General features: G+C 34.3%; 1 protein-coding gene across 6 annotated transcripts in view; it reads right to left on the bottom strand.

Annotated features, from left to right (window-relative positions):
- The window catches only part of Ttc28 (tetratricopeptide repeat domain 28), a 693050-nt gene that overhangs the window by 301174 nt on the left and 378043 nt on the right, over positions 1-13833 (bottom strand). For all 6 annotated transcript variants that reach the window (XM_063227059.1, XM_063227060.1, XM_063227061.1 and 3 more), the window contains one exon: positions 8203-8350. In XM_063227059.1, the coding sequence (XP_063083129.1) occupies positions 8203-8350 (148 nt within the window). The remainder of the gene's footprint in view (positions 1-8202; positions 8351-13833) is intronic.

The raw sequence follows: 13833 nt of genomic DNA, 5'->3' as shown, positions 1-13833 counted from the left end.
ATTTCCTTCTCACGTTGCATAAATATGCAACCCTCATCCTTTCTTTTTTGATCATGATATACTGCTTTCTCTGAATGATTCTTCTCTGTCTTGCTTGTTTCTCAAAATAAAAGGGGTAATTAAAATATAAAGTGAATGTTTACATTTTAAAATTTTATTACATATTAAAATATTCCTCCTCACTTTGAACACACTTATCTCATCATACTTATCACTTTCTGAAGCAATTCTGGAAATGTTCTTTCATGTCTTTATGAGCTTTTATCAAAAATAAACTGGATGCTGCTGCTAAGTGCCATCTGATAAAAAGGTAGACTCACAAAAACATTATGGTATGCTCTCACCTACTTTATTCACTGGGTGCATTCCTGTGCATCTTCTGGCTCTTCCCTAAATGATCAGGAGAGTGAAATGGTTTGAACTGATTCAGGACATAGAGGCAGCCACAATGGTGTGACTAAAGACATTCACAAAAAAAGACTTCCAGAATTAATTCCAAAAGTGGACAGAACAATGGGGTAGTTGTGTTTAAATAAAAGAGAGGAAGAGTAATACCAATTTTGTTTTTATTGTAATAGATTTAAAAAATTTAAACATTCATAGTATTTTTCGATTATAACTCATATAAAAGCATATCCTTCAAGGACTACCTTCACTTGATAGTATCCTCAGCTCCTCCAGCTTACATCAATTCTTATATCTAAACTTGCTTTATATTTTTATAGTCAGTAGTACACAGTTTGTTCACTGATTATTTTAGAATGTTTCTGAATTGGTCAAATTTTAAATATTTTCCCAGCTAACTCTGAAAGCTAATGTGGGACTGTTGCATGTTTTAACTCCACAGTGTGAACATGATTAAAAAAAAAACCAAGTCTGGCATTTGGTAAATGATTGTTAAACCTAAATTTGAATGACCAGTTAATAAAACCTGCTCATAGTTTTTCCTAGAAGATGAAATAAAAGAAACTCTGCCAAGAAAATACTAATCATTAATCGCTGGTGGTTCAATGTTTATCACTGCTTTTGAAACCTATATTCCCAAATAAAACTAATATTGGTTTTGTTTTATTTTCATGTGGCATTTGTAAAGGACAGATAAGAGATCAATAAGCCACAAAGGAATCTTTTTACCTGAAGGTAGGTTTGAATATAGATGCCTTAACACTACTTCTCCTTCATTTCCCTTCTTTGTCTTTTTAGAGAATTTGTAAACTATTCATAATTGCCCAATAAGCAGATGGTACTTACAATGCATTTGTTGTTAGCTTTCCTGAAAAATTATTTGACATTAGTTGTTCCACTATACACATGTAAAAAAATTATATAAGAGTTGGTCTCTTTAAATCATGAATCTTCTAGCCAACCGAACTGCATTAAAATGTAATTTTTACAGTTTATGACTTCTCAATTCTCCACTAAGGAGCTCTTGCCTGAATCAACATTACCACAGAAACCTTGAAACTTACTGGTGCCTAAAGCTTTTTTTTCCCCTTCAATCAGATCACTAAACAGAGAACAAAGAACATTTTTACACCTGTCAAGACTCAAGCAGCACACAGAGCCAGTAAACATTAGCTAACCAATAGGGTTAAATACTGGCACAAGAACCCAGGAATTGCTAGGTAGAAAAGAATAATACCATACTGAAAAGCTGTGAGCAGAATTTTGGTAGTGCCTGCTGACGAGTTTGGCAGCCAATGATGCCAATGATCAGCATCCCACAGGTCAATTAGCAGGAAAAAAAATACATTTTTAAAGCTGAAAATATTTCTTTAAATGCCCTCATTTTAGAAATTGGAAGTATTTGAGTATTTAAGGATTCCCTCAAGGTCAGATAGCTTGATAAAGAGCCAAGAAATCATTCAAAGCTGTATTCCTGGACTCTATCACACCATTACAGGAAAGATTCTTAGTTGCTAGCAACAGAAATCAGTCTTGACGGCTTTTAAGTTAAAAAGAAGTGTACTTAAATGACTACTAGGAACGGTGAAAATCCAGACCTCCAAAACCATGTTACACAAGCTGCCTGGTTAAAGACAACATAATCACTGCATCTGAACACAGGGCATCAGAGCTTGCAGCGCTGCCCCCTCCATGGAACCTTAACCCTTGGGAAATGACTGTTAGTGTTTCCACCCCCACTCTCTTCCAGAACAAATTCTATGATACACGTTCTTCTTTGAAACCTTTACTGACTCAAAGGTCGGGTCCTTGCTGCAGTGGGAAAACTAGGATTTTGTTTTCGCTTTTATAGGGGAATGTAGGAAGCAGAAGTATCAGATGGGGAACCCCTAAAAAACAGGAAACATTCAAAAAGACTGATTGTCACCAAAGATACTATACTTTAGAGAGATTTCTTTTTTCCATGGCAACTATTGCTAAGATTAAAAAAGCTATCCAACTTACTCTCAAAAACTATACAACAGTAATAGAAAAGAGAAAATATTGCAACAGTTCAAAGATTGAAGAAGATAGGTGGATGAGTCCCAAAAAAGAAAGACATATTCAATTGTATAAATTTCCACTAGGTAAATATGAAATTGAACAAATGAAAAGTAAAAGAACAAATTACCATTTGTATTTGCAAGAAGAGAATATAAGTACATTAAATAATAAATGCTGATGCAAAGACAAATATAAAGCTTATACAAAGTAAGCGATTACCAAGGGCTACTAGAAAGCGTCATGAAAGGATAACATGATTCCCCAAATAGGACTTAATCTAAGTCTTTGATTTCTTTTGAAAGTGAAGGATACTTTATACAGAAGTTTTGTCCTAACTAAAGGAACCAGGGGAAGATACATATACAAACAATAACAGAGACTGCTACATAGGCCAGCTTGCTGACAGAGTTGAGAGAATATAGATAGGAAGGCAGCTGATACATAATATCAGAGAAAACACTGAGGTATGGACAAAAGTATCTGTATTTTAAAGCCTCATAGCCTCTGCCTCCTCACTTTGTTAAATGTTCAAATTATAAATGAAGGAATTGTTATATATTCTATGCAAGAATACAGATACATAATGTGCATTTTTTGTGTATCTATGCATGTATACAGGTACATACACAAAATGTCCATTTCACTATATATGAATTTAAAATTTTAATGTCAAATTCTCTGTTTTAGTCTGTAATTGTGTATCACTGCTTCATTTTCACCCACTGGAAGTTCTAACTAGCAGTGATACATACAATTTTTTTATTTTAAAAATAGCAAAATACAACAAAACAAAACGGAGCAAAGCCAATCAAAACAATGCAGCAAAATTGGTACAGAACTTCAAAGCAGAATACCAGGAAAACAACATAGCTACATAGTATATCTTGTTGTCTTTACCACAGTTGTCCATTCCATCAGGTAATCAAATCAAAAACAAAACACAATAAAACCAATCAAAGCAAAATATTGAATAAAGCAAAACAACTAATCAGAACAAAGCAAAACAGCAAGAACAATATTGAACTTCCAAGACAAGACACAAAGAAAATTCCCATATTTGCTATATTGTCTACTGTTGTCCTCCCAAGAGATACACAGACTGTCAGCCCCAGGCCTGAAAAATCAACTAAACAATATAAGCATTTAGTTGCTTTATGTAGCTTACTTTCTATCAACGCAGACTGTCCTCTGAACAAGCCAGTTGCTTGGGTGCTGGGAAGCGGGCAGGTAGTGGGGAGCTGATGTGGGGGAGCACGACCACAAGGTGTTTGTGCTGGTTGGCTCACAGGAGGCGCTATCTAACTTTTCTCTCCCTGGAACCCAGGCAGCTTGCCTGGCTTACTAGAAAAGCTGGCTAGTTTTTTTTTTTTTTTGTGGCTCCTCCTAGTCCCAGTATAGCTGATTCTCAGGACACACATGCTGCTTTAACAGCATGTCTCCTTATGTTGCCCAGGCTGCTCTGGAATTCCTTAACTCAAGCAATTCTCTCAACTCAGCTCCGGGAAGCTAGAATCACAGGTACATGCCACCATTCTTGGCCAGATGTACACACTTTCAATGAACAAAGATGGTTCAGATAATTTTTAATGTATAGATGTTCTCAAATACTCTTTCTAACTCTATTATTCTAATTCCTATTCTAGGGTAAACTTAGGCTATTAGCAAAGGGAGTAATTTTGTGAATTTTTATCTGGTTAGATAGAAGAGGATTTTGGCAGCCTATTGCTATTAAGATGTTTTTCTTTCTAGAATCTATGCATAATACATGAAACAACCAGTGTCAAACCAACTCCACAAGAATATAAAGGCCCTTTGCACACTGATTGATCAGCTACAATATATTTTTGAAATGCAAAGGCTTTAAGAACTTAAGATTAACAAAGTCACTTTTTCTAACACTTTTCACATTTTCTGAAGAGCTTGTAGGAATGCAAGGTTTGTAATCACACTTAACTAAGAGATATACTACAGTACTTCATTAGTATTGATATGTACATTTATTTACAAATTAACATTTCTAAATTTGGTACTTCTCAATGGTTTGTCACTTCTCTATTGAAAAAGTTACGTGAGCATTTAATCATCCGTTTTATTCTTTCTTAGTAATATATAAAATAAGGAGGCAGCTTTGAACCCAGAGTTCTTGGAATTGGTACAATGTACTTTGGGAACCTAAAGGGTAGATCCAAAGTGGCTTCTTTGAGGAAGAAATATCTGGATAGAAAACAGACATGTTGAAGACCACAGTGTTTTGCAGGAATGGCAGGGCATTTTAGCTGGGAGTATCTGGAGAAGAGAAGCAAGGTCTTTAATATTAAAGCCTGAGAGAAATTTCTTGGTGAGTGGTCACAAGGAGAACCGTATGTAGCAGTCTTCTACAACCACAGCACTGTGCCTGACATACACACAAGGGTAGATGAGTACTGCTGCCAGTTCTATTCCCAAGTGAGCAGTAGGATGTTGTCTGCAGAGCAGGCAGAATCTACTGAGCTTGCCTTTCTGTCAGTGCTTGGCTCTCAAAACAACTTTAGGAGGTTGATATTATTATTTCTTTCTACTGAGGACAACTAAAGTATAGAGAAGGAAGTAGCCTTGCTCAGTCCATGGACTAGCAAATGACGGTGCTGAAATTAAATTTTAATCCTGGTATGTGTTGGTGGTGAGGCCATGTTTTTAACGTAACATTTCAAAATAGGCTTGTTATGAAAAGTGACTGCGCCTAACTGAAAATTAGAGGGAAAGAATTCAGAGAGGGTGGACATCTAGACAAAAAAAAAAAAAAAAAAAAAAAAAAAAGATGAGCACCAGTTGATTCTGAGAGAAAAGCTATGCATTCTCCAGCCATTTTCCATTAACACTTTATAAAATCAGATTCCTTGGATCCTCTGGAGCTGTTTGAAATACAACAGGTGACAGGTAATAAATATGATAGTCTTTAACAGGAGAGAAAATACATACAAAAAACCCCACACTCAGGAGCAGCTTTGGCATTATTAGAGGAACAAATACAGGTTCACTCATTCTCACTTCATAATTATATTGTTAAATCTATGGTTGGCAGTAGCAGTATGCTACCACATCCAAATTTGTTTCAAGATACAGTGAAATGGTACTGCTGAAAGGCTATCTAGAAAGGAGAAATGGAAAACAACAGAGAATAACCTAAGAAGTCATGTGACAGTATCAATTTATTTTTGTACGTATTTTTATATTTTCATTAATGACTTAAGACAAATATATATAATGATGTAACTCTACCTACAGGAGAAATAATTTAATTGATATCCAGTTTGGAAGCATTAGTGAAACTATAAAACTAAAGTAAAACAGATTTAACTCAGAAATGGAATAATAAAAAAAATCAAATTAATTTTAATATGGATAAATATAACATTTATATAAGAACCAGAGTATATTAATATAAGTTAGTCCTGCCTTTAAAAAGAAATGAAATTTTGGAACTTCCAAAAAGATGAAAAAATAGGAACACTGTGCACATTATTTGGGTTTTATTTGCCTGTCGAAGCACCTAGACTAGGAATTTTTCTGTGCTACATTTAAAAATTATAACACAAAAACAATTGACAGAACAGATTAGGCCTATTTGTAAAGTACCCCAGACTGCATAGTTACACAACAATGACAGAAACTTATAAAGATGCAGGAGGCTAAAATAAACAGTGGGTAAAAAATGAGCAGCAGGGGCTGGGGATTTAGCTCAGCAGCATAAGCACCTGCCTTGCAAGCAGGCAGTTGTGAGTTTGATCCCCGGTACCGATAAAAAGGAAAAAGATTTAAAAAAAAAATGAGCAGTAAATGATCAGATTTTATGGATTGCAACCATATGACCAAAAAAGAGGTCTTTAGAATTTAGGATGGGTCACAAAACAATACTACAAAACAATAGTCTATAAAATGTTAAGAGGCCCACCTGGATAGACACTTGGGGTAAAGACAATGCTAAAAATAACCCTGATAAATTAAACTGCCTAAGGGAAGAGAAGAAAATACGAAGTGCTTCAGGCACCTGTAAGAAGCAGCTTTCTCCAGGGTCAGCCTTAAGTCACTCACTGTAAGATGAGAAAGAACCAGCCACAGAACCCTAAGGGTGACAGCAGCTCTGAGAAATTTTTCTGCAGTGTATGGAAGATTTCCTTACATTTATCTAAACAAATTACTTTAAAGGCAAAATATTAAGTATGATTCTGCTAATAGTAATACATTCATTCCAGTCCTCTAAGGCAGCAGCAGAAACATCTCAGGATAAAGAGATGCTATCTTCATGAACTGAATTAGTAATACTCCTTGTATATTTTTGTGGAGGGTATAGGAAGAGAATGAGGAAATGCTGGGAAAATGGAAAACAGAGACAGGCTGATTTCATTGCTGTTGTCCGTTTCTCCTCAGTCCCTGGAGCTCTGAAGAGCATCTGCTCTGAGTTGGAGTTTATTAACAGCCGGTCCCACAGTGGGAGAAGCCATCAGGCTCCTGCAGCAAAGATTCATCGTTACACAGCTTATAAAATTGCATGAAGAAAGGTTTCCTTGCCAGTTTCTTTTCTAAGACACAAAATCCCTAACTTTAAGGAAAACATTTTTATAGCTATGTATTGCCCGGAAAATGAGCGGTACCATATTAATTCATCACACTTTTATTTAGCACATATTTTGAGCCAAATACAATATTGGCCAATATATTAAAACTATTTAACATTACAAACAGTTTCATAACTAGATAAAATGTGGAACTGTACTTCCATTTAAAAATTTAAGTTCATTTTCTCACATGAAAAATTCAAAAATGTATCATTTCAAGAGTTCTGCTGACAATAACCTAATTAGCATGAGACATTATTAGCTGCCTATTATATACCATGAACCTGCTTTAATGGTTCTATCACTACCCAAATATAACACTTAGTACATGTTTTCAGTCAAACATTCCCCAAAGCTCCTTTTTCAAAATTCAGTGTTCCTGGGCTGGAGTGTATGGCTTAGTGATAGAGTACTTCCCTAGCATACATGAGATCCTGAGATTGTTCCCCTGCACAAGGGGAACGCAATCATTTCTCAAAGCAAAGTCAATCTCTTGGGATTTACAACTTTCATCTACAACCTCTAAATTTCACAGTACCATTTTCAGCCCATTCTCTTATTTTTCCAATATACCAACTGGAATAAAGTAGAAGTAATAACATAGAACATATATGTGGTATATATCTGTTTTGTTTTGCTTTCTCCTTTTACTTCAACATATGCTTTTAATGTTACATACTGCCTCTCATTGAGTACACCTTTCCTTTAATGAAGTACATATAAGAATGTCTAATATCATCTCATACTTCATTATTTCTAAAAGGCACATTGGTTCACTAAAGAAAATCAATTTGTTGTCAGAGGTATTGTAATTTAGAATTGCAAAATCTTAGAAATACCAAAAAAAGTTTGCTAGAAACAGCCTTAACAACCTTAAAATTGAGTTGACTCATATATCCATGACCATATAATAATAAAAAATTTCAGAATACAAACAACCTATGTCCACAAACTTCAAGGCCAGTGGTCTCTTCACCTTACTATTCGGTCTCATTAATGTCAGGTATGGACAATGATTCTTGATCTTCCTTTGTCTAAAATATCATTTGTTAGTAAATTTGCTAACTTATCAATTGTTAGTACTTGAGCCTAAAGTCTTGGAAGGCTAGAAATGTCCTACTTTAAGTTAGTGTCAGAATACCTATTTTATCATTTTTACCTCTCATGGGAGATTTCATGGCAGCCTCTACCATCCCCACCAGAAGTTGGAGACTCTTGGGGTCTTGAGCCAGTCCAGATGCAAAGGCTGCCAGGGCATCGGCATGACGTCCAAGGTACTGGAGGGCAACACCCTGTCGGAAGTATGCCTGGAAATGAAGAGAAGATACCGTTTTACACATCACATTGCACTCTAGCAAGGGGAGTTGACAGGGATTCTTCAACAGGTCAGTAGCACTAAGACTGAGACTTCCTTGATTCAAAAGTAGAATGAAGGATTGGTAATCAAAGGGACTCTAACATCACAGAATGTAGCAACATCACAGAATGTAGCAACACTTCTTTCAGGCAACTTGTGTTTCAAACTGTGACCCTTTTTATTTCTAGGATATATAATCACTTTCTTTGGCATTTATTCCTGTGTTGTTTTTATTGTGTCTTGATAATTTTAAAATTATCTATTCCACCTTTAATTTCACAAGCTCTTCAGGGACAGGGATTTTGTACTTATTTGGAATAGTATACAATAAATGAGAATAAATTCAACTTATGTTCTACTTTTTCTTTCTATAGTTAAAAAAAGATTAATATGTGATTATTGTTGAGCTATTTTTATTAATGAGTAACATAACATGGTTACATGCTATAATATGATTTTCAGACATAATGTTTAAAAACAGCTACCTAAAATGTGTGGGTTTTGCTTAGAAACAGAAAAAAAATTGTTGTCCTTTAACTGGATTAGTTTTAAAATTAATATCTTCTATGAGTATAAGAAAATTATAGTTTCAGATAACTAAAGAAAAAAACCAAGCGAAAAAACTTAAACATAATTTAAATATTTAAATTTTAAAATAGCTTTAAGAAACTGAAGTCTGTTTTCAAGTACGGAATAAAACCAAGTAAATAGACAAAGTGCTACTAGCTTGTCACCAGCACAGTATATTCTATCTAATTAAATAATACATGAAAGTGACATTTTTAAAGTACTCATTGGTTATATGACATCCGCTTCTAAAATAGTTGGCCTCATTTCATCTAAATACTTCTACAAAACTATTTGCAACACAAACTTAACTTTCTTCAGTTCACTATACTAAGATGTTCGAATGAATAATATTCATGGGATCTAAATAAAGTATCAAACCCTTAAAACTATTAAATAGGCTTACTATACAATTTTGTCATTTTATATCCTGTATGCATACAAATCAGAGAATGAGACCAAGAACTTTTCATGTTTATGAAATGTATTTACTTATTTGATTTCTACAACAACACTCTGAGGTAATTTAAGAAGCAACACTAATCAAGTTTTCTATTAAGAAATAATCCATAAACAATGAATATTCAAATTATTACGGGCTATTCAGGTTTCTATTAGTTTAAACTACCAGAAGCTGTTAAAAGTCAGACCTCAGTAAAATAATAACCTGTGAATGCACTTTCATTACTAATTCATAAGATCCTTTCAACAGACTCAGCCACTATTTTAATCTTTAATGCTTACAGACATTTTTCATTAGCTTTTTCATTTCATATTTTAGGTAGTTTTTCTAATCCAAAAGAAAATACACGGTTTATATTCTAACTAAAAACTATGTTTATGCAAGCCAAGAAGTGCTGTTAAAACAATTTAAAATATATTTATATAAACTTATTTATATAAGCATATATACATCAACTATCTATAAGCTGTAATGATTTGTCTGTTACAGGACACAAAAGATGTCTGTAGTTATTGATTTCACATATGTATTTGAAAAAACAAAATCTTAGTAGTCTCAACTTTAATAACCTCTTGCATATATAAAGCAAAACTTTTTCATTCACTGCTTCACTGAGATAATGATTTCCCCATTTGCCAGGTAAGATCAGTGAAAGTGGGTACCACCCCCACATCTGCCTTGCTTGTTTTATACTTTTGTGAGAGATATATCACTATAGAGTTCAAGCTGATGGTGGTAAAACCCAGAACAATGGTTTTTTTGTGACAGAATATAGAGAATTCAGTACAGTCCTTGAAGAATATGTAGTGAGTACTTGGTAAAAGGAGCTATTTCATTGTTAGTTGATGAGAAAAGAATCATATAAGAACATAAAGTTACGGACTAACAAAATACAAGTGTATTCCAATAAAGATGTTAGTACTTAAAATTATTATTCAATTCTTATTACTGCTTTATTGTTATGGCTTATTTCTAGATGTCCCCTCAAAGGTGAGGCCCTTAGATCATGAGTGTGTGACACTAGGTCACAGGCTTGTGATATGATTGTTTTAGCACAGTGCTGGGTATGATGGACTTACTGAGGAGGAAAGATCTACTCTAGGTGTTGGCAACATCAACTAATAAACTTGTAGCCCAGATGGAATAAAAATGGGAAGAAGTTGTTGCTATGAACTATTTCTCCTTCTGCCATGCCTTGATGCCATGTTGACTTGATTTGGAGCCAGGTGGCTATGGACTGAAGCCTCTACAACCTATGAGCTAAATTAATTTTTTTTCCTCTACCATGTAAGTGTAGGTACTTTGTCCCAGTGATGAAAAGGTAGCTAAGTCATTCATCCACTCCTTCCTTTTTCCAAAACAAACGTTGTATAAACCAGGGATCTACATAACTGAGAACTTCTCATTGCTCTAAGGCTTCCAGACAAATCTAAACTACCCAACTAAAAGTAATTGGTATTATCAAGTCTTAGGAGATTCGGCAGCCACCCACATGATCCTCTGCAGGTTCCTCAAAAGCAAAGGTCAAAATCTGTTGAGATTTATAACTGTTTACAATAGCTTCAGGAAAACTGATGCGACACCCTGTAGCCTATATGCTCTTCCTCTACTTGTTCCTGCTACTAATTTTTCTCTAGTTTCACAGCAGTCTACTTCATCTGGAGGAGGGGCAAATTCTGATTTCTTCAGATTGAGAAGGCAATATATGTGCAGCCTTCCACAGGAATTTGTACCGCATGAGGCAATACTGACTACTTGGTGCCTGGACAATCTCAAATCATATACAAGGCGTGGTCAAAATATAAGATAAATGTTTAATATTTTATCTTTGTTTATCTAATGTTATAATTTTATCTTATAAACGTTAAGATAAATGTTTAACATTTCTATTAATCCCCATCAAAATACCCTCTTTTGCTTTGAACATATCCCAGAGTTTTGCCACATTCTGAAGCAGTTCTGGAAGTGCTTTTATGTCTTTTTGAGATGTAACCAAAAAAAGTGATGAATCTTGCAGCTGATTGCCCTTAAATGGAAAGGCACTATGAAAACACTACAGTGGTCCTTATACACCAGACTTGGCACTGTGCAACTTCTGGCTCTTCCAAATAGATAAAATGACTCTAAAATGAAAATATTTTGAAATGATTTAAGACATCAAGGTATCCACAACAGCATGACTAAAGACACTCATGAAAGTGGACTTCTGAACCCGGACATGGTGCTGCATGCCTGCAGTCCCAGCACTTGGGAGACTGAAGCAAGAGAATCACCAGGAGTTGAAGGTTAGCCTGAACTAGAGATTTCAAGGCCATCTAGAACTACATAGTGAACCCCTTCTCAAATAACTAGAAAGAAAAAAAAAAAAACTCTCAGAACTGTTTCAGAAAGTGGCAAGAACAATAATATTAGTGTGTTTGAAGGAACAAGAGTATTTCAAAGGGGATTAATGGCAATGTGGGTTCTTCTGTAATAATTTTTCTTTAAACTTAAACATTCACTATATTTTTAGATCACACCTCACCTGTCCCTGCCTCACCAGCTCATCGCACATACACCACATTCTGGGCCATGGTTATGCCACAGAGAAGAAAGGGCAATGTGGATTAACTAGTGAGAATACCTATGCCCTGTGAACAATAGTTTAAAATGAAATGTTACTCAGGGACAAGAGAAATTTATAGAGGGTGGTTAATATTCTAAAGGTTTGATGCCTTTAGCCATTTTTTGTTGTTGTTTACCAAAAAGTAACCATAGTAATTATTCCATGCATGCAACCAAATAATCTCACAAATAAAAACAACTAAGTACAACTTTCTTCCTTATTTCAGTTTCTATTGCCTAAAATTTGGAGTGCCAGGCACTGTGACACACAACACAAAGAAGCCAAGGCAAGACTGATACCTTCAAGGTACTCACAGTACAGCAGGGGAGAATATGAAAGCTATAAATGCTTAACTACTAGCTTCAGTAAATGATGACTCACAGCAACTGTCTCTGTAATATTTCAGCAGAAACAAGAAAATATAACTAATGACTAAAGTATTTATGACCTGTTGTTAAAATTGCTAGTATTATTAGCATTTGCTTTTTATTAAGTGGCCATCCACAGGGTTAAGTCAAAACACTCACAAGACTAAATATTTGAAATAGTAAACTATTTACCCTACAAAGTACCTCTGGAAACAATGACAGACGCTTGTCTTTTTTTCCATTTCATTCTTGGTTCACAATCCCAAACTATTACTGAACTCAACAAAACTCACTACCCTACTCTCCTATATTTTCCAAATGAGTGCTGAGGTTAACTACTATGCTCACAGGTTAGCACAGTGTACTAATACATGTTACATATAACAAACATATATAATAACACATAGAACTAAATGCATATTCATATGCACAATGAAATTCAATAGCTCAAGTACTTACAAAAAATCTGCCTTTTCATTTAGATTTAATCTGTACTGTCAAATGTTATATTGTCAATATTCTCAACCTGTCTTTTACAGTTTGAATTTAAACTTTTTAAATATCTTCTGAAGAATGATTATCTCCAACACGGCGGTATACCTTCCAGTCAATAAATACTTCCACATCATCATCTTTTTTCAAACAATGTTTGTAAATCACACAACTTTCTTAAATTTTTCATTATTTTTACAATGAGTAGAAATGCAGAATATAAAAGTTACTGATTCTAGTTTTTAAAAACAAGTACCACTAATTTATAATGTAACACAACTGGTTCAGAAAATGATTATGAGATGCCAAAACCAAAAAATTTTAACATCAATATATATACACAGAAAACTGTGGCACTGCATTGGAAAAGTGCAAAAAATAAATTTAAAAGGAAAAGTATGATTTGAGATTTTATTTCTTTAGGTCTCTGAAAACGAACATTTCTTGTTTTTAGTCTTATGTATGATGTTTGCACATCAAATATTTTTCTCAGTTCACTTTCACATAGTTTTTCAGAAATCTATGGATAAATAAAAGGCCTGTATTACTTGAGATAGACACCAATTATATATGCAAACTATAAATACACGTTATCTGCTATATATGCTAATACGTTTTATATATTATACATTATGTCACTTCATTTACACATAAAAATGAAGGCACAGGACATACATTCTGGGTAAGTTTTCACATCCTTGCATTAAATAGATACTTGCAAGTATACATACATGAAAATTACTGTGTGTTTCTTTCATTAAGGACAAGTGAGAAATTATCCAGAATACATTATCTAACACAACTTTCTGAGATGAGGGAAATGTTCTCTGTTCAAGTTTGTCACATGTAGCCACTGAGCACTTGAAATATAGTAATATGACTAAGAAACTAGATTTTTTACTTTATGTTATTTTTTTATTAGCCACAAGTAGATAGTA

This window comes from Cavia porcellus, unplaced genomic scaffold, assembly GCF_034190915.1.
Source record: "Cavia porcellus strain 051 isolate PalLab524CR breed Dunkin Hartley unplaced genomic scaffold, mCavPor4.1 scaffold_16, whole genome shotgun sequence".
NCBI classification, from domain to species: domain Eukaryota; kingdom Metazoa; phylum Chordata; class Mammalia; order Rodentia; family Caviidae; genus Cavia; species Cavia porcellus.
The sequence above is the reverse complement of the archived record's forward strand: the minus strand, read 5'-3'. Positions and strand labels throughout refer to the sequence as shown.